We start from the raw sequence: 25,936 nt of genomic DNA, 5'->3' as shown, positions 1-25,936 counted from the left end.
ATAAAGGGGAACGCAAATTGCGTAGCAGGCACTATTTGTGTCCCTTTTTGATTCACCGTTTTAGCCTACTTTACGTAGGCTAAAACGGCAAATCAAAAGGGGATGCAAATAGCGCCCACTACGCTATTTGCGTTCCCCTTTATTTTTGCCGTTGTAGTCTATGTAAATATTTACGTAGAGTAAGATGGCCAAAAAGAAGGAACGCAAATGGTGGTGGCCGTAGCCGCCACTATTTGCATACGCGGGTTTGTTTGTTTTTTAAACCCACCCAGCCATGATAGGCTACGTAAAGATTTACATAGCCTATCACGTCTTTTTTTTTTTAAAACCCACCCAGCCATGATAGGCTACGTAAATCTTTACGTAGTCTATCACGTCTTTTTTTTTCCAAGACTGGAAATGGCGGCGGCAGCAGCCGGTCGGAAGACCAGCCGCCACAGCCTCCGCCACTGAAGTCGCCGCCGGAGCTGCCACCGCCCGGAAGATCCGCCCCAGGTAAGTCTCATCCTGGGGGGAATCCCCGGGGGGGATCCACGGGGGGGTGGGGGGGCAGGCCGTTCCGACACAGATTTTGGGGGGCCAAATGCACTGGCATTCGGCCTCACTGAGATCCGTGGTGGAATTCTCTGCCATCCCTAGACGTTTTTCTGGAATTCTCTTGCTTTCTCCATGATCCAGCAAATGTTGGCGATTTGATCTCTAGTTCCTCTGCCTCTTCGAAACCCAGCTTGTACTTCCAGTAGTTCTCGGTTCACATGCTGCTGAAGCCTAGCTTGTAGGATTTTGAGCATCACCTTGCTGGCATGTGAAATGAGCGCAATTGTGCAGTACTTTGAACGCTCTTTGGCGTTGCCCTTCTTTGGGATTGGAATGTAAACTGACCTTTTCCAGTCTTGTGGCCACTGTTGAGTGTTCCAAATTTGTTGGCATATTGAATGCAGCACTTTAACAGCATCATCTTTTAGGATCTTAAATAGCTCCGCTGGAATACTGTCATCTCCACTAGCTTTGTTGTTAGTAATGCTTCCTGAGGCCCATTTGACTTCACTCTCTAGGATGTCTGGCTCAAGTTCAGTGACCGCACTATCATGGCTATCAGGGACATTCAGATCTTTCCTGTATAGTTCTTCTGTGTATTCTTTCCATCTTTTCTTAATCTCATCTGCTTCTGCTAGGTCCCTGCCTTCTTTGTCCTTTATCATGCCCAGCTTTGCACAAAACATTCCCTTGAGATCTCCGATTTTCTTGAAGGGATCTCTAGTCTATCCCATTCTGTTGTTTTCCTCGATTTGTTTGCATTGTTCATTTAAGAAGGCCTTCTTTTCTCTCCTTGCCATTCTCTGGAACTCTGCATTCAGTTGGATATATCTTCCCCTTTCTCCCTTGCTTTTTGCCTCCCTTCTTTCCTCAGCTACTTGTAAAGCCCCCTCAGACAGCCACTTTGCTTTCTTGCATTTCTTTTTCTTTGGGGTTGATTGAGTTGCTGCCTCCTGAACAATGTTACGGACCTCCGTCCATAGTTCCTCAGGTACTCTGTCTATCAAGTCTAATCCCTTAAATCTATTCCTCACCTCCCCTGAAAATTCATAAGGGATGTGATTTAGGTCATACCTGAATGGTTTAATGGTTTTCCCTACTTTCTTCAATTTCAGCCAAAATTTTGCAAGAAGCAGCTCGTGATCTGAGCCACAGTCAGCTCCAAGTCTTGTTTTTACTGACTGTATAGAGCTTCTCCATCTTTGGCTGCAAAGGACATAATCCATCTGATTTCGATATTGACCATCTGGTGACGTCTATGTGTAGAGTCGCCTCTTGTGCTGTTGGAAAAGAGAGTTTGCTATGATCAGCGTGTTCTTTTGGCAAAACTCTATTAGCCTTTGTCCTGCTTCATTTTGTACACCAAGGCCATGCTTGCACAGCTTGCCTGTTATCCTGGTGATTTCTTGACTTCCTACTTTAGCATTCCAAACCCCTATGATGAAGAGGACTTTTTTTTGGTGTTAGTTCTAGAAGGTGTTGTAGGTCTTCATAGAACCGATCAACCTCAGCTTCTTTGGCCTCAGTGGTTGGGACATAGTCTTGAATTACTGTGATGTTGAATGGTTTGCCTTGGATTCGTACTGAGATCATTCTATCGTTTTTAAGATTGTACCCCAGTACTGCTTTTCCCACCCTTTTGTTGACTATGAGTGCTACTCCATTTCTTCTCAGGGATTCTTGCCCACAGTAGTAGACATAATGGTCACTTGAATTAAATTCGCCCATGCCTGTCCATTTTAGTTTGCTGATTCCCAAGATGTTGATGTTCAATCTTGCCATCTCATGTTTGTCCACCTCCAGCTTACCTTGATTCATTGATCTTACATTCCAGGTTCCTAAACAATATTGTTCTTTACAGCATCGGATTTTCTTTTCACCACCAGACACATCCACAGCTGAGTGTCCTTTCGGCTTTGGCCCAGCCGCTTCACTCTTTCTAGCGCTACTTGGAAATACCCTCTGCTCTTCCCCAGTAGTATATTGGACACCTTCTGACCTGAGGGGCTCATCTTCCGGCATCATATCTTTTAGCCTTGTGATACATTCCATGGGGTTTTCTTGGCAAGAATACTGGAGTGGGTTGCCATTTCATTCACTATTAAATATTATGAAATCAACAAATTAAATAAATCACTGGCCTAGACAGTACCCATCCTAGAATTCTTAAAGAACTGAAATATGAAATTGCTGATCTTCTAACCAAAACTATGCAACATGTCCAAAGATCAGCCTCTGTACCAGGGGACTGGAAGATGGCCAATATAACACCAATTTTTAAAAAGGGATCGGGGGGCACCCAGGAAATTACAGGGCTGTTAGCTTAATATCTTTTCTGGGAAATTTGAATGAAAGTATTATTAAAGATAAAACTAGTAAGCATATAGAAGGACAAGCCCTGCTGAAAAAGAATCAACATGGCCTACGTGTCAATAAACATGCAGACAGGGGTGATCCAGTAGACATAGTTTACTTAGATTTACAAAAGGCCAAGCAAAGTCCCTCATGTCCTTCACCAAAGACTCCTGAGAACCCTTAGCAGTGATGGAATAAGATGACAGGTCCTCTTATGGATCAGTAACTGGTTAAAGAACAGAAAGCGGAGAGTAAGAATAAACAGTAAATGCTCCCAATTGAGGGAAATAAATAGTGGGGTCCCACAGGGATCTGTATTAGAGCCAGTGCTTTTCAACTTGTTCATAAATGATCTGGAATTAGGAGTGAGCAGTGAAGTGGCCAGGTTTGCCAATGACACCGAACTATTTAGGGTGGTTAAAACAAAAAGGGATTGTGTGAGGAGTTCCAAAAGGATTTCTCCAAAATGGGAGAGTGGGCATCCAAATGGCAAATGCAGTTCAATGTAGGGATGGCGGAGAATTTCTCCCCGAAACTTCGGGGGGCCGAGCGCCAACGTGTTCAGCCCCCTGAACAAGTTTCGGGGAGAAATTATCTGCACCCCCCCCCTGCACCCCACACCACCCCGGGATGGGACTTACCTTTGGCAAATGTCCCTCCCGGCGGCGGGTCCGGCCGGCGGTTCGTCGGGTCTTCGTCCAGGGCGGGAGCGGCAGCCGGTCTTTCGACCGGCTGCCGCCGCCACCATTCCAATAAAAGAAAAAAAATGCAGATCTAGCCGTGATAGGCTACGTTAATCGTCACGTAGCCTATCACGAGGGCGTTTTTTGTGTTTTTTTTAACTTTTAATTTCACGGCCGGGCGAGGCGAGGCGCGGCGCCTCCTCCCCGGCCTGAATTTCTGCCGGGCGAGGCGGGAAGCCTCCCCCCCCGGTCTGAATTTCGGCCGGGCGAGGCAGGAAGCCTCCCCCCCCTGCCTGAACTTCGCGGGGGGAGCAGCGAAGCGCCTCCCCCCACCGCGAAAAGCTGCAAGACCAGGTAAGTGACTTTCGTGCACCCCTAGTTCAATGCAAGCAAATGTAGAGTGATGCACACTGGGACAAAAAATCCCAACTTCAAGTGTTAACCTGGTGGGATGTGAGCTAGTGCCTAGCAGTGACCAACCAAGAAAGAGATCTTGGGATTAGGTTGGACATCTCAATGAAAACGTCAACTCAGTATGTAGCCGCCGTAAAAAAAAAAAAAAGGGCAAACTCCATGTTAGGCATAATTAGGAAGGGAATTGAGAATAAAACTGCCAATATCATACTGCCTTTATATAGATCTATAGTGTGACCACACTTGGAATACTGTGTACAGTTCTGGTCACCACACCTAAAAAAAAAAAAAAAAATATTGTAGAGCTGGAAAAAGTGCAGAAAAGGACAATTAAAATGATCAAGGGGCTGGAGCATCTCCCCCATGAGGGAAGGTTACAACAGGTGGGATTGTTTAGCTTAGAAAAGAGGAGGGTAAATGGAGATATGATAGAGGTGTACAAAGTTATACATGGTGTGGAGAATGTGGATAGGGAGGCATTTTTCTCCTTCTCTCATAATGCTAGAACCCAGTGGAGTCATCCCATGAAGCTGATGGGTGGGAGATTCAGGACAGATAAAAGGAAGTACTTCTTCACACAGCCCATAATCAAACTATGGAATTCGCTACCACAGGATGTAGTGATGGCCACCAATTAGGATGGCTTTAAAAGGGGGTTAGACAAATTCATGTAGGAGAAGGCTATCAATGGCTACTAGTCCCGGTGGCTATATGCTACCCCCAGTATCAGAAGCAGTATGCCTATGTACACCAGTAGCTGGGGAACATGGGTGGGAGGATGCTGTTGCACTTGTGTCCTGCTTGTGGGTTCCCAGTTGACAGCTGGTTGGCCACTGTGTGAACAAAATTCTGGACTAGATAGACCCTTGGTCTGATCCAGCATGGCTCTTATGTTCTTAAATCTAAATTGAGAAGAACACCATCCTGGTAAAGCAGATCCACATCAAGGCTATTAATTGGTTGATGCAGGGAGTGACCAGATCCCTTTTCTCAGCTCAACAGGAAAGGAAGAAGCAATCTGGTTGGAGGGGGTTTGGTGGATAGGGATTCGCACATACCTATAGCATACCAAAGACCCATATGTTTGCTATTTTTCCTAGGCATGATATTCCCTCTGAGGATTGCAAGCACAGATATAAGAGAGTCATGTCCAGTCATTTCTGGGAACATGCAGAAAAAATAGTGCTGCAGGAGTATGGTACCTCTTCCCATGTTGCCAGAAATTGCCTCTTCACATATGCACTTCCATCTATCATGAGAGATCCCATGCCTTGGAAAAGCATGGTGGTAGGTGTGGCAAATGCACACCTGGACCCACCCCAAATGTGGCTGAGGATCAATTTAAGCTTGTTATTTTGAACATGCAGATTCAAAACATTAAGACATTAAGATCATCAAAACATCAAGATCAAAACATCATTAAGATCATAAAAACATAAAGACATTAAGGGGTCTTGCACATGCAAGCCAAATTGTGCTGAGTCACCTTATCAGAATTTACTCTTGAGAAATTCTTCATGCACAGGATTCAGAAGTGTGATTAGTGTGCATTTCTAAAACCCTGCCTTTAAAAAGCAATGTGCAATGTGGGAAGACACAGATCTCACTCCCCTTTAGGGATGTGCGAACTCACCCCCGTCCGGGTTCTCTGGACTCCTGCCCAGCCCCTGCCCCCACTCGCTGGTCCCCAGCCCATGCTCAGGCCCCTCCCATGCTCAGCAAGCAACCCACACTAACCCCAGCAGCCTTGTTGAGTCCCGCAGTTGTCATCTCTAAAAAAAAATGGCAATCCAAAAATGTGCATGTTTTTGTATGAGTGAAAATGCGCATTTTTGGAAATGTGCATCGTCTTATGTGCGAAATGCAGATTTTGAGAAGGCACACATTAGCACATGTATGAAAATGTGCATTTCTCATAAAATATGCATTTCACGCATACGCAAATATGCGCATTCACAAAAATGCACATTTTCACATGTGCACAAATTTGCGTATTTTTGCTATCGCCATTTTATTTCTCAAAAAATGGCGACTGCAAAGCCCAACAAGGCTGCTGGGGTGAGTGCAGGCCATTCGCCAACTGCGGGCAGGGGGCGAGCAGGGGCAGGTGCTCAGTGAGCAGGGCTCAGGGGTGCAGGCAGGAGCAGGTCTGCCAGATTCCCAGAATGAATTGGGCACCCATGCCATCCCTACTCCCCTTGACGTCCATGCAGTCAAGAAGGTTTCTGGTGCTCAACAGCCTCACTATGGTGGATTGTTGTGTCTCCCCACTTCACACATTGCTTGGATGGATTTAGAGGAGCACAGTGAGAAAGGGACTAAGCGAGAACGTTAAGTGGAGCCCTGCGGGATCAGGCCAAAGGCCCATCTAGTCCAGGGTGCTCTAGCCAGATTCCTCTCCTCTGGAAGGTATGTATGTATGTATTTCTATACTGCCCAATAGCCGAAGCTCTCTGGGCAGTTCACAAAAATTAAAACCACGAAGCGCAACTTAAAACAATATAAAATATGAAAGCTTAAAACCACCATATAACAGTACAACAAGAATAAAAACTAGTAGCAATGCAGAGATTTAAAATACAGATTTAAAACACCAGAGCTAAAAGATTAGGAAGCCAAAATGCTAAAATACTGAGAGAATAAAAAGGTCTTCACCTGGCGCCGGAAGGAGGACAATGTAGGTGCCAGGCAAACCTCTCTAAGGAGCTCATTCCAGACCCGGGGTGCCACAGCAGAAAAGGCCCTCTTCCTGGTAGCCACCTGCCTCACTTCCTTTGGCAGGGGCTCACGGAGAAGGGCTGCTGAGGATGATCTTAAGGTCCAGGCAGGCACATATGGGAGGAGGCGATCCTTCAGATAACCTGGCCCCAAGCCATTAAGAGCTTTGAATGTTAATGCCAGCACTTTGAATCGGGCCCGGAAATGGACTGGCAGCCAGTGCAGCCGGAAAAGTACTGGCGTAAAGTGATCTCATTGGCCAGTCCTTGTTAGCAATCTTGCTGCCCTATTTTGGACTAGCTGAAGTTTCTGGACCATTTTCAAAAGCAGCGCCACGTATAACGCATTGCAGTAATCCAACATTCATATAAGTACAAACGTATAAGTACGGACGTTGCATCTCTCCTCAGTAATTTATACCCAGTGTCTGGAAATTCAGAAATCTTCTGGCTCTGAACCACACACAGACTGTTGCCTGAGAGCACAGAGAGTTGCTGTCAGTCGTTGCAGACAATACTGACTTAGATGGACAAATGCTCTGTCCCTTTCTAAGGCAGCTTCCTAAGTTCTTGAAAACAATACAGTCTCTTCCAAATCAGGTAAAACATCATAGATCAATAAGCAAGAACAGATAAAACTGATCAGATGGCCTGGGTGTGTGCACTTGTAACCCAGCCAGTAGTGGTTAGGATGTTGGACTGGGACTCGGGAGATCCAAGTTCTAGTCCCCACTTGGACGTGAAGTTCACTAGGTGAACTTGGGCCAATCACTGACTCTCCGGTTTACCTACCTCACAGGGTTGTTGTGAGGATAAAGTAGGGAGAAGGGGGACCATGTAGGCTGCCATGGGTTCCTAGCAAGAGGGGAAAAGGTGGGATATAAATGTATAAATAAAAAAGTAAGTAAATAAATGCAAAGTTTACTGGAGGATAGAGTCCTACTGAGATCAGTGGTCATAGATCCTGGAAGTGGTAATTGTATTTAAGACTACAGCCTTTAAGACTACAGCCTAAACTCAAATTATGCCTTCTTAGTAGTTCTTACCATTTACACCAGCTATTATACAGTTACCTCAGTCCCAAAGTCAAAAATGAAAAATTACACCTGGAACGTTTGGTAAGACATGGGGGTGAGGGATGAGGAATCCTCATTTTCCCCTGCCAACTCTGCCATTTGTATCCTTTAGTGCAAATGGTCTCTGACAAATTTTATTTTGCTGGATGTCAAGACAAACCATCAATATGGCTCAGCTGTGCATTGAAAAATGAAAGATTTTTGGCGCCACAGACATTTCTCCATTTGCTGTACATTTCTCTCTGAATCAAGGTTTGGATGTTTTGTTTTTTGTTTAAATCAACAAATACCATTTCAAGACATGAGTGTATGAGATATCCACTGTGTAATAAGGGTGGCTTAAAAAAAAACCCTTACCCTTTTTTTCTCAGTATTTTATTGTGTCACATTTTTTCTTTTGGGAAATAACACAGAGGCATGGTTATAAAGTCCTTGTTCCCTCGAAACGGGCTGTATTTCTGCAGCAACCACAATCAGATCATCATTCATCTTAGAGCTGAAATGAACATTTACAATAAACATTCTACTCAAGACATTCTATAAACTCATATTGTTCTAATCACCCTGGTAGGATTACATTTTTAAACAATGGAATCACGTTTCATGCTAAACACTGCATATATCTATATCTATATCTATATATAGTTCAGCATCTCCAGTTTCCACCTCAAACCTCAGTTTGCCTCCTTCCCATTAGGGATGTCAGAAAAATCCATTTTGTCGGGTGGAGTTCGACAAGTTTTCCAAGGCTCACCCCCCCCCCCGACTTCTTTTCAGTTTCTGCTGCAGCACCCAACTCAATTTGCAGTGAGTCGGGCCAGTTCACAGATTTTCTGGGAATTTTGCACTTTTTTTTTAAAGATTCTGCAATTTGCACAGATTTCTGAGTAATTTGCACAAATCACTGCTGGGTCTGCTGGAGGTATGGTCGAATCTGCTCAAAATATGCAAATTATGACTGGATTTACATAATGTGTGCAAATTTGGCCGTATTTTGTGCAAATTGCTCAGAAATTTGTACAAATTACACAACCTCCCCCCCCCCGTGCAATTTTTTCCCGGAGTTCAGGGAATAGCCCACAGCTTGGCTCGCAGATGCAAAGCAAGTCATACACACTGTGGAACTTGGTCAACCCGGAACTCGGAGGCACCCCATCATCCAATGCAGGGCTGGAGGAGTGGTGAAGGAGATCTTTGCCTTCCTGTCTTCCTGCCCTGAAGATTTCATTAGTCAGGCTTTTCAGGGCATTTTGGAGGGGGGGAGGGGGGAGGAGGCTCAAGTAATGAATACCCTGGCCTCTCCAGTCTCCTCCCCTCCCCACCCACCAGAACACCCCCTTTCTTCTTCCTCTGAGGTCACTTTTCTAACCTCGGAGGGCAGCTGGCATAGTTCATGATGGCCATGAGGGGCCAGGGGAGGAGGGTGGGAAGGGACAATCCAAACAATCCTATGGTACCTGGGACGCTCGCCAAGGGACCATAGGATTGCTCTCTCCATCACAAATATAATGTTATTTTTAATCAACTGATAACAAAACAAATGCTGGGTTTAATAACAAAAAAGACTGGAGTAATGAAACAAACAGAAACATGCTTGCACGCACCTGTTCACAATTGCATTTGCCAGTGAGCTGTGCCCCCAATTTAATTAGTGGAAGGGGCGCCATTTTCATTCTGTGCCTCCAGCTCCATATGGCTTTCATCAGGGCAGCCTTGTGTGGCTGAACAAAGGCAGCCTTCCCCAACCTGACAGCCCCCAGGCGTGTATGGACGGCAGACCCCACCATCCCCAGCCAGTGGCTGGGGATGATGGGATCTGTAGTACACACATGCCTGCGGGCTACCAGGTTAGGGAACTCTGGGCTAAGATTTGTTTATAAAAAAGACATAATCAGCTGAACTAGCTCAAATTATTTTCTCAGTCAAACGCTATCTCATTAAATTTGCATGTAAACTGTGTAAACCCACATTTGCCTGTTAACTGGGCCATTTCCAACTGGCAGCTAGGTCCTTCTACCAAATGTACCTCTTTTTTTTTATTAACCTACAGTGGTCTTTCTCTGCAGTGTTATTAATGCAATCCCTTTCCTTCTCTTTTCTAGACATGTCCTACTGTGACTACATAGCTGGTAAGTTGAAATCTCTTACGTGTTGACTGTGGGGCAATTGTGGAATTGACTGATGATGGCTTGCCGCTACGATTATTAATAGCACAGATTTGCTAAAGGAATAAAGATTAGCCAAAATGGTGGCACAGCTGTGAATTCAGAAATCTCTGGTCCTGCCCTGAATTCACTGGGTGGCATTTAGTAAGGCACTCTCTTTCCCCTCCCCTCCCCACCCCCACCCCCAGTCTGAAAGTCATAGTGACCTACCTTGCAGGACTGTTGGAAGGAGTACAATAAGGTAAGATAGATGGCAGATAGATTGGATGGATGGATGGATGGATGGATGGATGGATGATGGATAGATGATAGAAGATAGATACGTAGATATAGACAGACAGACAGACAATAGATAGGTATCCTTATTGTATATATGCTTCATTCATATATATATATATATATATATATATACACACACACATATATACATACATACATACATACATGAAGCAATTTAAAAGTGCTAGATAATAATACTGGGTCAAGAAGATCACACACACACACACACACACACACACACACCTGTCCTGAGCACTCCATGGTCAGAATGCTCTGACCTTTCCTAAGCCCTGCAGGGGTCTCACTGTCAGGGCAGAAGTGGGGGAACAGCAGTGGGTATTTTCTTCTTCTTTTACTATTTCCTTCCCATGGCATCATACTTTCCTTATGTTAGGGGCTGGGCCATACCGAGGGACTGGAAGGGCTCTGGATCCAACCCAAGCTTCCTGCAGTCCACCCATATTATGTCCCCAATCCTCCCCCACACCACCACTTTCCCCTCTCCAGTGTCGGAGAGGGGAACAAACACAGATAGATCCGTGGGGGTGGGAGAGTGTATCTGAGATCTCCTCCTTCATGGTCAGAGCTGTGTCCAATCAGATCTCCCTGCCCCAGTGGCCGTAGAATTGCTGCCTAAGTAAATAAAATCACACATAGAATAAATAGACATCACTGGGGCTAGATAGGCAGATAGTTCGATCCGGTCTGGAGAAACTCCACCATGAGGAATGGTTGCAAAACAGCTGGGATTGTTTAGCCTGGGAAAAAAGGAGGGTAAAGGGAGACATGATAGAGGTGTACAAAGTTATGCATGGCGTGGAGATGTGGATAGGGAGACATTTTTCTCCCTCTCTCATAATGTCAAGTTCCTTGGTCCTCTCCATCGGCAATCACACACTCCAAGGCACCAGGCCTCAGGCTCACTACTTTATTGGACAGCTACCAGGTTCCTTAAAAATGCAAATCCTCGGAGACTCTCAGACTACAAAGGAAAACAGCTACTCCACACGATTTCAGATAGCAATAGAGGAGCCAAGTGGGAATCAGAGACATTGCCGGCAGTTTGAACAAGAACTTGCCAGCCAGAATAACTTAGGGAGGAATGGCCCTCCCTTACAGTTGTGCCCCCCTACATAAGCTATCACACATAGCCAACCGAGAGAGAGCCAGTGTAGTGTAGTGGTGAGAGTGACGGACTGGGAGCCGGGAGATCCGGGTTCTAGTCCCCACTCGGCCATGGAAGCTCACTGGGTGACTTTGGGCCAGTCACAGACTCTCAGCCCAGCCTACCTCACAGGGTTCTTGTTGTGAGGATGCGACGGAGAGGAGGAGGAGAATGTAAGCCGCCTTGGATTCCTTGAAAGAGGAAAAAAGGCGGGATATAAATGCAATAATAAATAAATAAATAAAATCAAACTGGGTGGTACGTCTGAGCTCCGCCTCTAACTTTTCCTGCTTAACTCTGTGCTGGACTCTAGCATCCCTCGGGCCACACCCCACACTCTCCTCCTCCTCCTCTGAGACCTGGATTCTCACGGAGGAGGAAAGGGGAGGGCTTTCAGGTTGTGCCATCTGCAAGCCAAGTTCCTGAGAAGAACGCCTATCCATATAATCTGAGCTCACTAGGGAGGAAACCTCCCCCAGTTCTGGCTGTTCCCAATCTGAGTCTGAGCTGCTAACTATCTCCACAAGCTCAGAATCATTCCTGACACATAATACTACTAGAACCCACGGTCCTATGAAGCTGATTGGTGGGAGATTCAGGACAGATAAAAGGAAGAACTTATTCAAGCAGTGCATAGTCAAACTATGGAATTTGCTACCACAGGATGGAGTGATGGCCACCAATTTGGATGGCTTTAAAAGGGGGTTGTTGGACAAATGCATGGAGGAGAAGGCTATGAATGGCTACTAGTCCTGCTGGCTATATGCTACCTCCAGTACCAGAGGCAGTGAGCCTATGTGCACCAGTTGCTGGGGAACATGGGTGGGAGGCTGCTGTTACACTCATGTCCTGCTTGTGGGTTTCCCATGGGCAGCTGGTTGGCCACTGTGTGCATGGAATGCTGGGCTAGATGGATGCTTGGTCTGATCAAGCAGGGCTCTCCTTATGTTCTTATGGTGTATGGCAGCTAGCTGTGTTCTTAATGTGCCCTATAGCACATGCCTATAGCTGTGCATATCAGGGGGCAGTTGGTAGTGGGGGGCAAGCTGCATTTTGGGATCCACCATTAGTTGTCATCTCCTTCAGGACTGTGATAGGTTTGCAAAGGCCTACAGGGTGCCCCAGCACACAGCTTGAGAACCGCTGCTCTAGTAGTGGGAACAGAGCTGCTTTTCCTTGTCCGGTTCAGAGACAGAAAGCAATTTCATGCCATTCGTTTCAGGCCCTTGCTACCACGGTACAAAAACACCAGACTACAAGTGGAATAACATTTGAATCAGCACTCGCAGGAAGGTGTTAGCAAGCAAGCCACAGGCCTGACATTTATTCACAGAAGGCACAAAGAGAGTAATTTTAAATAGCAATCGATTTAACAAAGAAAATGGAAGCCTGTTCAGAGATAATTTGCAAGAGGAAAGAAGGGCTTCGTTCAAGATGAATAAATCATTTGCTGCAAATAGTTCCCCCCGATTCTATTAGAGAACATTGATTTGGTTTCTCTGGTGCTTTAAAATGATTTGCTCTTAGCATTCTGCTTTCTCCCCTTACACTTTTTGATACATTATTATGGGTTGGTTGCCTGCCTTTATGACTTCTACTTCCCTCCGTGTGCCTCAGCATGACAGCTTAATTGTTTACCATGAATTCTGGGGACTAGTAATAGCAGCTAATTTAAATAGGCCGAAGTGAATGGTGGACCTTTACCTATAATGATACAGGCCGTGGCCGGGGGGGGGGGGGGGGGGCTTTTTTTTTTAATCTTCCTCTTAGACTGGGCACATAGACCAGACAAATGGTTACACTCTGCACAGTATTTTTTTAAAAAATGATTATTATCCAAGACATGAATCAGGCATCCGGAAGCACTTTCCATACCCAAATACCTTTATAAAGAAGACTGTTATTCTCGAATAATAAGGAAGCAACTTATATAGAAATCGCCACGCTGGGTCAGACCGATGTTGTATCTAGCTCAGCAAATTGTCAACACATATTGGCCTGACACTGTGTCTCACAGAAGTTCACAAACAGGGCATGAAGGGACGCTGCCTTATATCAAGTCATTTAGTTCAGTACTGTCTATCTCTGGAGTCTCCAACATGGTGGCGATGGGCACCAATGTGCTCACAGACACCACTCCTGGTGCCCACTAGGCTCCCTGGTCCTCCTGATTTTTATTTTATTTCTTAAGATTTTATTTTTTGAACAGAATGGGCAAGGCACCCTGTGATGTAACCCTCCCTCAGGTCTAAGAACATAAGAAGAGCCCTGCTGGATCAGACCAAGCATCCATCTAGTCCAGCATTCTGTTCACAGAGTGGCCAACCAGCTGTCGACCAGGAACCCACAAGCAGGACACAAGTGCAAGAACACACTCCTGCCCATGTTCCCCAGCAACTGGTGTACATAAGCTTATGGCCTCTGGTACTGGAGGTAACATATAATCATCAGGATGTAGTGACGGCCACCAGTTTGGATGGCTTTAAAAGGAGGTTGGACAAATTCCTGGAGGAGAAGGCAATCAATGGCCACTAGTCTTGATGGCTATGTGCTACCTCCAGTACCAGAGGCAGTGAGACTATGTACACCAGTTGCTGGGGAACATGGGTGGGAGGGTGCTGTTGTGCTCGTGTCCTGTATGTGCTCGTGTCCCACCCCTATATGTAGACACCAGGGATTGAACCTGGGACCTTCTATTTGCACAGCAAGTCCTGCAGCCCTTCTCCAAAGAATAACCTCCATCCCCTATTGTCATTCTCTAGCATCTTGTATCATTCTCTGATGGAAGCTGGGGTGAGATTAGGGGCTTCTAGCCTCGCAGGACACAGGCTTAAGCCCAGCACTATTCCCCGCCCTCAACCAGCTCTCTATTTTTGTTACTATTAACAGAGTGTCATCTACACACATGGCACAGACAAGGAATGAGAGGACACCCCTGCCCCAATGGGCCTGCAATTAAAAAGGAAGGCATATGGGGAACATAGAGAGAAAAGGGGAGGAAATGGAGGTGGGGTGAACAATAGATGAATATGTGATTATGTCGGTTACATGTATTTAGGCTTAGTTCCCATAGGGTGGGTGTAGATCTTCACAAAAAATATAAATGGGAAGGGTGAACGCAAATGAAATTTGAACATTTTTTGAAAATTCTATTAAATGCCATAATTTACGTCAACCAAATAACCTTAAAGGTGAATGCTCGCTCTTCCTCTCTCTCTCTCACGCGCGCACTCTCGCGCTCTCGGTCTCTCTCTCTGTGGATGGATGGATGGATGGATGGACAGATATTCAAGAATTACATTAAAACACACAAGCAGACATTCTTCCTACGGCAGCCTCTTAAAATTAAAACATAATGAAAGCTCATTTGATTATCACTTTTAAGTCTGCTTGTAAATATTTATAAGCACATTTGTGGCCACATGTACTGAGTTTGCATCAGGCAGAGCAATTCAACTGATGGGGGCAGAGAGATCAGAAGGCAGAGGTGCACTCACGCCAGCAGGGTGGAAGGGAGGGAGAACCGACATTTTTCCTGTTACATTTTTGTTTCTTTTTCTTTTTTTCTTAAGCAGTTTCCCTCCGGTTGGTTCCGAAGGGAGAGAAATGCGCTGTGCCAGCTCCATGGATAGCATAGGTCTTCCTGCATTCCAGGGGCATGTTGATAGCACAGGAGGGGGGTTCGATCCTGCAGATCCACAGCCTATCCTGGCATACCGAGGGAACACCTCTGGAATGCTTCCTTTTGGAGCTCTCTGTCGGAGCTCCAACATCAGAGGATCACCAACTGCAGACCTTTTCACAGCCTCTCAGAGGAAGCTTGTGACACTGGGTCTCCCTCTCCAAGGGCATACCTCCCTCTCCACCCTTGGAGGGGGACATCCAAAAAATCCTTTGATTTGTTTCTACATTTATCCCACCTTGTTTTCCTCTTGCAAGGAACCCAAGGTGGCTCCAATGGACCTCCTCCTCACAACAACCCTGTGAGGTAGGTTAGGCCGAGAGTCAGTGACTGGCCCAATTTCACCCAGTGAGCTTCACATCCAAGTGGGGACAAGAACCTGGATCTCCCAAGTCCCAGTTTCCCACTTGAACCACTACACCACACTGGGTCTAGCCTATGGCCCCTGGGATGCCATTCTGGGGCCAATATGATTTATTCATTCATTCATTCATTTCATTTCATTTATTTACTGCCCAATAGCCAAAGCTCTCTGGGCAGTTCACAAAAATCAAAACCAAAAAGCACACAGTAAAACAATATGACATATAAAAACATTAAAACCACAATATTGCAGCCTTCCCCCCCCCCCCCCCGTTTGAAAGGCCTGGATCAGACTGGCTCACACTACAGGCAAGAGGGTACAGAATCTATTTTCTTCATAGGCTGCCAATGAGCATTAAATAATTTTCCTGAGCTGCTGAGCATTCAAAAGTGTTTAAGCGCTCACGTTTTGCTGAAATACATTTTAAAAAGAAAAGAAACAAAAAGAATGACAGCGAGGATATCCAAGTACATGTATTAATTATGGTAATCCTGTTCTTGTTGTATATAATCAAACCCTTTCAACGGTCCATTAGATTTCATCATTGTTATTCAGCCTCCTTTTGGAGGGAGGTGTATGTTGTTGCTATTTAACCAGTGTGTGCCAAAAGAACTGTATTCAAGGGCATAAGGCCAGAAGAACATATTCAACAGTGGAGCTGGGTCTGGGAACTTGAATTGTTGCCACACATCTGCAAAGCAGTGGTGTGAGAGGGAGAGATTTATAGCAGAGATATGACATGCATGAGGCTGGGTGCTTAACCCGTCTTCTCGCTGTTCCCACTACCACCACCACTGCATCTCCTTCCCTGACACACGTTTTGTGCCAACCAGAGTTCTGGATATGCTTTTGATGCATCGTGGAGGAAAGAGACTGGTGGTAAAAACTTTCAGGAGGACTGAACAAATCACTCTCTCGCTGCACTTTGCAACTGTTGCTGGGTCTGCTGTTGAATATGAGCCAACAATGTGGCATGGCTGCAAAAAAGGCAAATGCTATTTTGGGCTGCATTAATAGAAGCATAGCTTCCAAATCATGTGAAGTACTAGTTCCCCTCTACTCAGCACTGGTTAGGCCTCATCTGAAGTACTGTGGCCAGTTCTGGGCACCGCACTTGAAGAAGGATGCAGACAAACTGGAGAGGGTTCAGAGGAGGGCAATGAAGATGATCAGGGGACTGGAAACAAAGCCCTATGAGGAGAGACTGAAAGAACTGAGCATGTTTAGCCTTGAAAAGAGAAGACTGAGGGGAGAAATGATAGCACCCTTCAAGGACTTGAAAGGTTGTCACAGAGAGGAAGGCCAGGATCTCTTCTCCATCATCCCAGAATGCAGGACACAGAATAATGGGCTCAAGTGACAGGAAGCCAGATTCCAGCTGGACATCAGGAAAAATGTCCTGTTAGAGCAATACGACAATGGAACCAATTCCCTAGGAGGTGGTGGGCTCTCCCACACTGGAGGCATTCAAGATGAAGCTAGACAGCCATCTGTCAGGGATGCTTTGACTTGGATTCCTGCACTGAGCAGGGAGTTGGACCCTTCCAACCCTACTATTCTATGATTCTATGTCATTCAGACCTAATTGGTGATGCCCTCAATGTAGTGTTGTAGTTATGTTCTAACTACAGTGTAGTTAGAACATAAGAACCCTGCTGGATCAAACCTCAGTAAATATAATTCCCCATGGGTCAGTACAAATAAAAGGAGTCAGAGGGGGCCCAAATGAGGTTCTTCTGGCCATGGTGAATATCTCATGGAGGGGAAAGGAAGGGGTATACTGCTGGATCAGACCTTCGTGGAAGCTTTGTTGATTCTTTTTTCTGCAGGGCTTGTCCTTCTCACAAGACATCTTCTCACAAGACTCAGGTTCAAATCCCTCACTCAGTCATAAAGCTTATTTGGTCACCTTGGACCGGTGTCTATCTCTCAGCCAGACATACCTCACAGGGTTGTTGTGAGCATAAAACCACCCTGAGCTTCTTGGAAGAAGGGTGGGGTGAAAAAATAATAATAATTAACTATTCTAGGAGAGGATAGGGGAGAAAAAACTCACTCCATGGAAATAGAGGCAATAAAGCAGGGGTGGGTTAGGGTTATACAGATGAGTGTCATGCAGGTACCATAAGCAGGTCACCAGGGTAGGGCTTCAGGTCCTCATCGAGTTTGTGAGCAGTCCTGCTTTGCTCTGCACAATGTGTGAAATAACCCACAGCCAACTCAGCTATCTCGAAAAACAAAGAAATCAAAATAGCTAACTGATGGGAGTCCTCTTTCTTCTTGGTTCACATCCCACTAAGCTTCTCCTTGTATGTTTTCTGTTCCCAGAGAACTGTATTAGTAAGGAGAATTTCCATCGTTTGAGCCATTAACTTGTCAAATGGGACACGTCCATTGGAACGGAAGCATTGTTACTGGGGAGTATACAGACATATGAAAACATTTATATAGCACCATGGTTGAACCCTGCGCTTTACAAAGATCACAGGGCCCTACCCCAAGGAGGTTACGGTTTAAAATTCAACACAGGGGAGGCAACAGAGCAGGGGTGTGGAACCTCAGGCCTGTGGGACAAATCTGGCCTGCCTGCAATCCCAAAGAAGCAGTTCCAAGCATATGGGGCAAATAAGGCAGAAAGGCCGGAGTCATTTGAGGGAGACCTTTGGATGGTGGAGGCTACAGCAAAGGTCATAGGCACAGCTTTTCAAATGTAGGTGCTGAGGAACATGTTAGGAACATAGGAAATTGGTGTATACCGAGTCAGACCCATCCAGCCTATTATTGTCGACACTGCCCAGGAGTGGCTGTTGAGGGTTTGAGGCAGGGAGTTTTTCAGCCCTAACAGGGGCTGATGGGGATCGAACTTGGAACCTTCCTCATGCAAAGCTCTCTACGACCGAGCCACAGCTCCAGCTGGCTCTCCCTCCCCTACTACGTTTCATCTGTCCTTCTAGGGATGGGGCATGGCATCGGCAATGAGAATGGTCTGGAAAAGGAGGAGGGCAGAAATGTCTGAATATGTTTTGGGGGGGGGATCAAATCACATGCTTGTTTCTTTTCTGTTCTCCTGTCTCTCCTCTGCTGTTCCCAGCGCCCGAACGGCCAGCAAGCATCTTGACTGTGGTCCTGGGTATGTCCCTTTGTATGGTCCTGCTTTTGGCTGTAAGTCTCTACTATAGCAGCATGAGGCGAGATTTCAAAGTCTTGGAAGAATTTCACTCCCAGCTGGTTATCATCTTGCTTCAGATCAGGCACATTGCTTTGAAATGCTGGACTTGGCTTACAAGGCAATAGACAACGGCACATGGGGAATCCAGCTGAGCTGAAAACAATGGCCTGTTTACTTTGGGTAACATCTGAATGCATTTGAAAAATTAAAGACTTTTTTTTAACTAATTAGAGAACAAAGTGGTCTTCTTGTAGAATAACCGAGCTACCCACGGTGGACACTTTCCTTTTTCTGCTATCATTTGGGTTCTGTATTTCTTTCCAGAATGCAATTATTGTCTCCTGGCTATTTCAGTACCGATTAGAGGCTCATTGTGTAAGATACTTGTAGTAATGCGAATATTTTTATTTTAATCCTGGTAGTGTGTGGGAGGCAGAAAGAAGATAGCAAGGTACTGCCAATCACCTTCTTAAAAAAAATAGTAATTCACAAACTAGACTACACAAAGGACTTGCCTTCAAAGTGGCTAATTTGGAAGTCTTGTCTGCTTTCAGTGACTTCATCATGAAGCCATATCCAACAGGCTATGTACCCTGACACCACCATTTTCACTAGGTGATCCTTGACTGGTTGGAAATGACCTATGCAGCTAATCCAGGCATTGTTGCCCTGCACGCGCAACTGACTTTATTTGCCATTCGTGATATTAGCAGGTAGCTAAATTGGTTGTTATCCTATTGATGGTATCATGCTGTCATCATGTTCATTATGGGATCCCTGTTTGGCTAGGATCACACATCCAAAAAAGAAGGTGTGTGTGGGAGGGGGGAGCACAAAAAGGAAAAGTAATTGTGCTAGGTACCAAGCATGATCAGGAGGGAATAGCTGCACATTCTCACAATTACATTCTCCTCTGAGAAACACATTTACCCTCCCAAGGTAACATTTTTGATCTGGAAATTAAAATAACCAGAAGAACATAGATCACGGCCCTACAAGGGAGCACACTGCCAGTGGGGGGTGAAGGAAACTGGAGATGAAACTGCAGCAGCCAGCAGGGCTTGTTTATTTGCTTACTTTTCTGGTTGCGTACAGCAGCTTTTGAGGAGAAGAAGTGCACTTAAAACAGTGAGAAAACTAAAGGCCATTTCAACAGCAGCATCCTTAAAGATCCATAACCATAACTCACTCCAATGAGATGCTTCCCCAGAGTAGCAGAAAAGAGAACTGTAAAACTGGAAGCATGTCCTGCACATAGGGATCACTTGTTACGATACTTCTAGAGTGGAGTCAGAAATCCTCAGATAATAACCATTTTCATTTGAAAGGGGGCTTCAGGGCAGCAAATTTCATAACACCCCCTTCACCATTCTGGGCCTTTCTGTCATGTGTTTTGGGGCAGCCCATCCATACAGGTGAACTAGGCAGTTGCCTAGGGGGGGCACCGGGTTAAGTGGGGTGCCAAATTTGAGGGGGGAAATACATTTTTTAAAAAAAACACTACAAATAAAATAGCAAAGATGTCATTATTTCATTTCCCCTGCGTGTACAGAAGGAATATGGCTGAAGCTGTGGAGGTGAGCGAAGGAAGTCAGGCCACCCTTCTGCCCACCCAACCCAGTCCTCCCTCAGGTGACATGGGATGTTCTTCTGCTCCACTGCTGCTTGTCAGGGTTGTACCTGAGCCCATAGAGTCCCAAGGCAGCTCTGATTCTGAGGAGGAGATACCATTCATGGGAGAGGAACTCTCTCAGTCTTCAGAGGCGCAGCTGGAGGGGGAGCCCTCCCCCGCTCACATTCCTGGGAGCTACAGTGACCCAGGCATGGAAAGGGAGGGACAACTTGAGCTTTTAGATGCGAGACGCAGGCGCAGGCACAAGCAAGAGATTGCAGGAGCCAAGCTTAGGCGCTCAGCCCGATTGGCTCGATGTCAACAGCTGTGCCCCGAGGCCCCACAGGAGAGGGGCAGATCTTCCCCTCCCACCCCTCAAGTTCAGAGAGTTGCTGCATTTTTCCCAGAAATCAACTGACATCCTAACCCTTAGAAACCCATAGATGGCTGTTTCTTTGTAGTTCCTCTGAGTCTCTGGCAATTAGCATCTGTATGCTTCATTGGGATGAATGGCATTAAAGCCTTGGAAAGCAGCCCTTTTGACTGGGTGTTGATTCTGGCTATTGGAGGGCTCAGTAGGCGACAGGAGCACCCTGACACTGCTCCCAGTTGGAGGCAGGGAGTGAGAGGCTCCCCCAAGAACAGCCACTTCCTTTGCCCTTGGAGGACTGAGCCCAGGGGCTGGTGATGCCTAGTTGGCCATGACATCCCAAGGAATTAAAGCCTTGGAAAACTGGGACCCCTCTTCCACAGACCTCCCTGGGGCATTGTGGATGGGACTTCTGTTCCTTCGCAGAGCGGATGGCTGTGCTCATTTCATGTGTTGTTTTTATCAGACCCTCTGTGTTGATACAGTGCCTGGTTTAAAAAAAAAAAATGGCTCATTTTATTATAATGATATTTCTGCTTCTAAAGATGCCGGGGGGGGGGGCTCTTTATTAAATGGAAAATAAAGGCAAGATGTGTCCCAGTTTGCCAAAAGAAACTCAGCCTAGATCTGCCCTTGGGGTTTGGGGTGGAGGCACTGATGGCATGGCTTGCTTAGGGCACCTATTGCTGGCAGCTAGTCTAGGGTCATGACTATGACCCCATTCAGCAGGGTCCCACAACCCTCTGTGTACCATTTCAAGGGTTTGGAATAGCTACCATGGGGAGAAGGGGCAGGGAAGTCTACTTCCGCCAGCCAGGTTGCACGTGCCTAAATTTGGATCCAATCCAGAGGCAGATATCATGCTCCCTGCTGCTCCTGGGCACCATCTTCTACACAAGATGCCAGAGTGAGGGCAGGAAGTACTGCCCTTGTTCTCTGATTTGGCTTCAGAAATGATCATGTTGCCAAATCTCGTAGACTCTGTGGCATTACTATGAAGAGAAATCAGAGTGAAGGAAATAGGTTTCCCCTTCATTCTGGATACTTGAGTGTAAAAAAAAAAAAAAAAAAAGAGGAGGAAAAATTAGGCCAAGCTGCAGGAATCTCATCCACCACCGCTGGTAAACAGACCAAACAATTTGCAAAGGGGGTCCCAAATAGGGATGTGCGAACTCACCCCGTCCGGGTTCTCTGGATGCCCTCCCAGCCCCTGCCCCCACTCGCCGATCCCTGGACTGTGCTTGAGCCCCTCCCACGCTCAGCCAGCAGCCCACACTCACCTCAGTGGCCTCGTCAAGCTCTGTGGTCGCCATTTTTTTGAAAAATAAAATGGCGAAAGCAAAAATGTGCACTTTTTTGTATACACAAACATGTGTGTTTCTGTGAATGTGCATATTCCCATGTGCAAAATGTACATTTTGCGAAGGCTCACATTTGTGTGTGTGCAAAAATGCGCTTGTTTGTGTGTGCACAAATAGGCACATTTTTGCGATCGCCATTTTCTTTCTCAAAAAATGGCAAACGCAAAGCTCGGCAAGGCCACTGGGTGAGTGCAGGGCATTAATTGAGAATGGGCAGGGGGTAAGCAGGGGCTTGGCAAGCGGGGCTCGGGGTGCAGGCAGGGGCAGTTCCACCAGATTTCTGGACTGAATTGGTCACCCATGCCATCCTTACACCCAAATCAGCAAGAGAGGAAACCCCTCTTTGAACTTGTGAACAGTATGGCAAATTCAGGGGGGCAGGTAGGGATATCAGAGAATTCCACCATGGATCTCAGTGAGGCCGAATGCCAGTGCATTCGGCCCCCCAAAATCTGTGGCGGAACGGCCTGCCACCCCCCCGCCCCCCACGGATCCCCCCGGGATGAGACTTACCTGGGGCGGATCTTCTGGGGGGCAGCAGCTCTGGCGGCGGGTGGTCTTCCGACCGGCTGCCACCGCCGCCGCCATTTCCAGGCTTGGGGGGGGGGGAGACGTGATAGGCTACGTAAAGATTTACGTAGCCTATCATGGCTAGGTTTTAAAAAAAAAAAAAAAAGATGTGATAGGCTACGTAAATCTTTACGTAGCCTATCATGGTTGGGGTGGATTTAAAAAAAAAAACACATACGCAAATGGCGGCAGCTACAGCCACCGCCATTTGCGTTCCTTCTTTTTACCATCTTAATCTATGTAAATATTTACACAGACTATGACGGCAAAAATCAAGGGGAATGCAAATAGCGTAGCGGGTGCTATTTGCGTCCCCTTTTGATTCGCCGTTTTAGCGTACGTAAAGATTTACGGAGGCTAAAACGGTGAATGAAAAAGGGACACAAATAGCACCCACTACGCTATTTGCGTTCCCCTTGATTTTCGCCGTCATAGTCTACATAAATATTTACGTAGATTAAGACGGCCAAAAAGAAGAAACGCAAATGGCGGCGGCTGTAGCCTCCGCCATTTGTATACACGGTTGTTGTTGTTGTTTTTTACCCAGAGCCTTCTGCGGCCCGAAATCCGGCTGCAGACGGCTCTGGCCTGGCCGGGCCTGGCCGGCTGCTCCGCAGAGCTGCCGCGGAGCACAGCCGGCCGTTCGAGGATTCCGGGGGGAGGAACAGAGCGCCTCCCCCCCCAGCCAGGATTCCGACAGGAGGGACGGAACGCCTCCCCCCCACCACCATCAGCATAATCCGCGAAAGGTAAGTCACTTTCGTACATCCCTAGGGGCAGGGCATTTGGGCTCAGCTATTTGTTTCATCTCTATACCACCCAATAGCTGACACTCTCTGAGATGATACAGGGCTGGCATTTACAGCAGTAGCTTCATGTTGCTGTTTTTATTTCTTTATATCACGTCGCCCCATCAGAACAGTTAAGAGAAGGAGAGAAAGAGAATGTAAGTGCAACAATTTGAAATTATTGCAATTCAACTAAAACAAAATGCCAAAATACATTAAATTTGCAGACCATTTATTGATATATGGCACCAGATCAGAAGCCCAATGTGCTCTCCAAAGGGGAAAAAAAGCATTTGATATAAAACACATTAATTAAATATCAACAATAATATGCTCTTTGGGGCAACCCTGTCCCCACCAAAGACAATGGCAAGAAACTGGCCACGGGTTCAAACAAGGAGAACAGGCCTTGCTGTCTCAATGTTGCTTGATGTGTACATGGTATTACAACAAGGATTGGAACGATGACTTTCGGCATGTAAGGAAATGACTCCTTGCTCAGTTCTGTATACAATAAGCAGTGCTATGCATTTTTTAAAACTCAGCTGTTTTCCAATATTTATTTATTACATTTCTATACTGCCCAATAGCCTAAGCTCTCTGCATGCAGTTCATGCCCAACTAAACAATAAATAAGGGGCAGTACCCTATGCTGCCTGGATGCCGGAGACCCACCACTAATGCCACACGGAGGTAGCGGTTGTTAAAGCAACCCAAAATGAGCGGAAGCACTTGTTTCTGGACCGGGGCAGGTCAGCAGAGCTTCACTGATCTTTCCTGATCCAGAAATGAGCATTTCTGCTCATTACCAGGGATCCCTCATGAAGGGCTAACTCCGCATTGTGCAAGTGGTGCATCCCACTGGTGCACCACGATGAGCAGAATCCCCACTGGAGACTGCCCAAACACTCCAAACGACAATGCAAGGCATGAGTGCACAGTCTGAAACGGCCTTTTTCATAAGCGCCGAAATACCATTTCGACCCCAAGTTCTATTTTGAATGTGACATTCGAAATGGCTTAATGTAGGATTTCAGATTTCGAAATCTGAGGATGCAAGTAGACAAGACAGAGAGAGCTCCACCACCATCACAACTACGTTTGGCTCTCCTTGACCCAACAGTTGAGAAACTGCATGTGGATCTACTAACGTTATGCCTAGCTTGGCTTTGCATTCAAGAATCCAAAAGAATGTCAGGTTTGGGTAAAGGGATGGGTTCTTATCAGTTCTCAAGTTACAATGATCCATGGTTGGCACTCAAATCTACTTCTTCAGTTTTGAAATGGGTGTAGGATTTCAAAATTCTACCCAAATTTCAAGCGAAACAATTGCTAGATAGCCCTGGAGGCATGGTTGTCAACAACATTTGAGAAGTTAATCAATTGCTCCCACATGTTTCACATAGATAAATGTTACGTTATCATAAAGCTTTTCCCTTGTATATTTAAAGGAAGATTCACAAACATACACACCACAGGATTAGCTTTAGAAATCAAAACATTCATCCTCTTCGTTATGAACACAAATATGCCATAAAGGTAAGACTTCAGTCTTCTACCGGCAGGCAAGTACCATTAAACTTACACTGAATTTTTATAATGTTCTTTCAGTATCTGTCAGCAGTGTTGGGCAGGGAGTTTCCACTTAATGGCAAAGGATATGGTTTGCATGCAAACAGTCCAAGGTTCAATATATAGCATTGCCAACTCAGAAGGATTTCAAATAGTAGAGCTGGGCTGGAGGAAAAATTCTGCCTGAGATCTTGTAAAAAAAAAAAAAAAATCTCTGGTACATTTTTAAACTTTGATATCTGAGACCAAAGCAGTGACAGCAACATTGCAGCTTTCTCTAGTGGAGGCTGGTAACTCCAATGTCAGTGGGGTGGTGAATCCACTCTGGGTTTCAGTTAGAACTCTAAAGGAGCTATCCAAGGTGCGAAGCAAGGTGTTGAGCACCTTGGATAGCTCCTTTAGAGTTCTGTCTGCTTCCGACTGAAACTTGGACTGGATTTGCTGCCCCACTGACATTGGACCCACCAGCCTCCACTCGCTTTCTCTCTGAAAATCATCACAAATGGGGTGGAAGAAGAGAGGGAGGACAGGGGTATCCCAGTTGCAAAGGAGAATGCCCTCCATATCGGAGAAGTGGTGCCAGTGTGGTGTAGTGGTGAGAGTGTTGGACCGGGACTTGGGAGATCTGATTTCTAGTCCCCACTCGGCCATGAAATTCACCCAGTGACTTTGAGCCAGTCAATAACTGTCGGCCTAACCTACCTCACAGGGATGTTGTGCAGATAAAATGGAGAGGAGGAGGATCATGTAAGCCACCTTGGGTTCCTTGTAGGAAAAAGGTGAGATGTAAATATAATTAATTAATTAATTAATTAATTAATTAAGAAAGAAAGAAAGAAAGAAAGAAAGAAAGAAAAGTAAGTTACCCTCCTAGGTTGGCACTATTTTAAGAGGGGTTCTATTTGGATGGAATGGGGAGTATGGGATTTTGAGGGTACCTCAATCCTGCTTCACCAAATTTGGCCAAGCAGACCTCAAATTTCAATGGATGGGAAATTCGTTGAACCTAGTTCCACGGCATGCGCAAGTAAGCATATGTACCAGAGGAAAGGAAGTG

General features: G+C 46.0%; 1 protein-coding gene across 2 annotated transcripts in view; it reads left to right on the top strand.

The window, feature by feature from the left end:
* The window catches only part of C1H14orf180 (chromosome 1 C14orf180 homolog), a 42,618-nt gene extending 23,781 nt beyond the window's left edge, over positions 1–18,837 (top strand). For both annotated transcript variants that reach the window (XM_084826615.1, XM_084826605.1), the window contains 2 exons: positions 9,885–9,911; positions 18,529–18,837. In XM_084826615.1, the coding sequence (XP_084682741.1) occupies positions 9,885–9,911; positions 18,529–18,731 (230 nt within the window). In that variant the 3' untranslated portion in view covers positions 18,732–18,837. The remainder of the gene's footprint in view (positions 1–9,884; positions 9,912–18,528) is intronic.
* The last annotated feature ends 7,099 nt before the right edge of the window (positions 18,838–25,936 follow it).

This window comes from Heloderma suspectum, chromosome 1 (genome assembly GCF_057233095.1).
Source record: "Heloderma suspectum isolate Gila_16-S chromosome 1, 16-S_ref, whole genome shotgun sequence".
Lineage (NCBI taxonomy): Eukaryota > Metazoa > Chordata > Lepidosauria > Squamata > Helodermatidae > Heloderma > Heloderma suspectum.
This window is presented reverse-complemented; position numbering and strand designations above follow the sequence as displayed.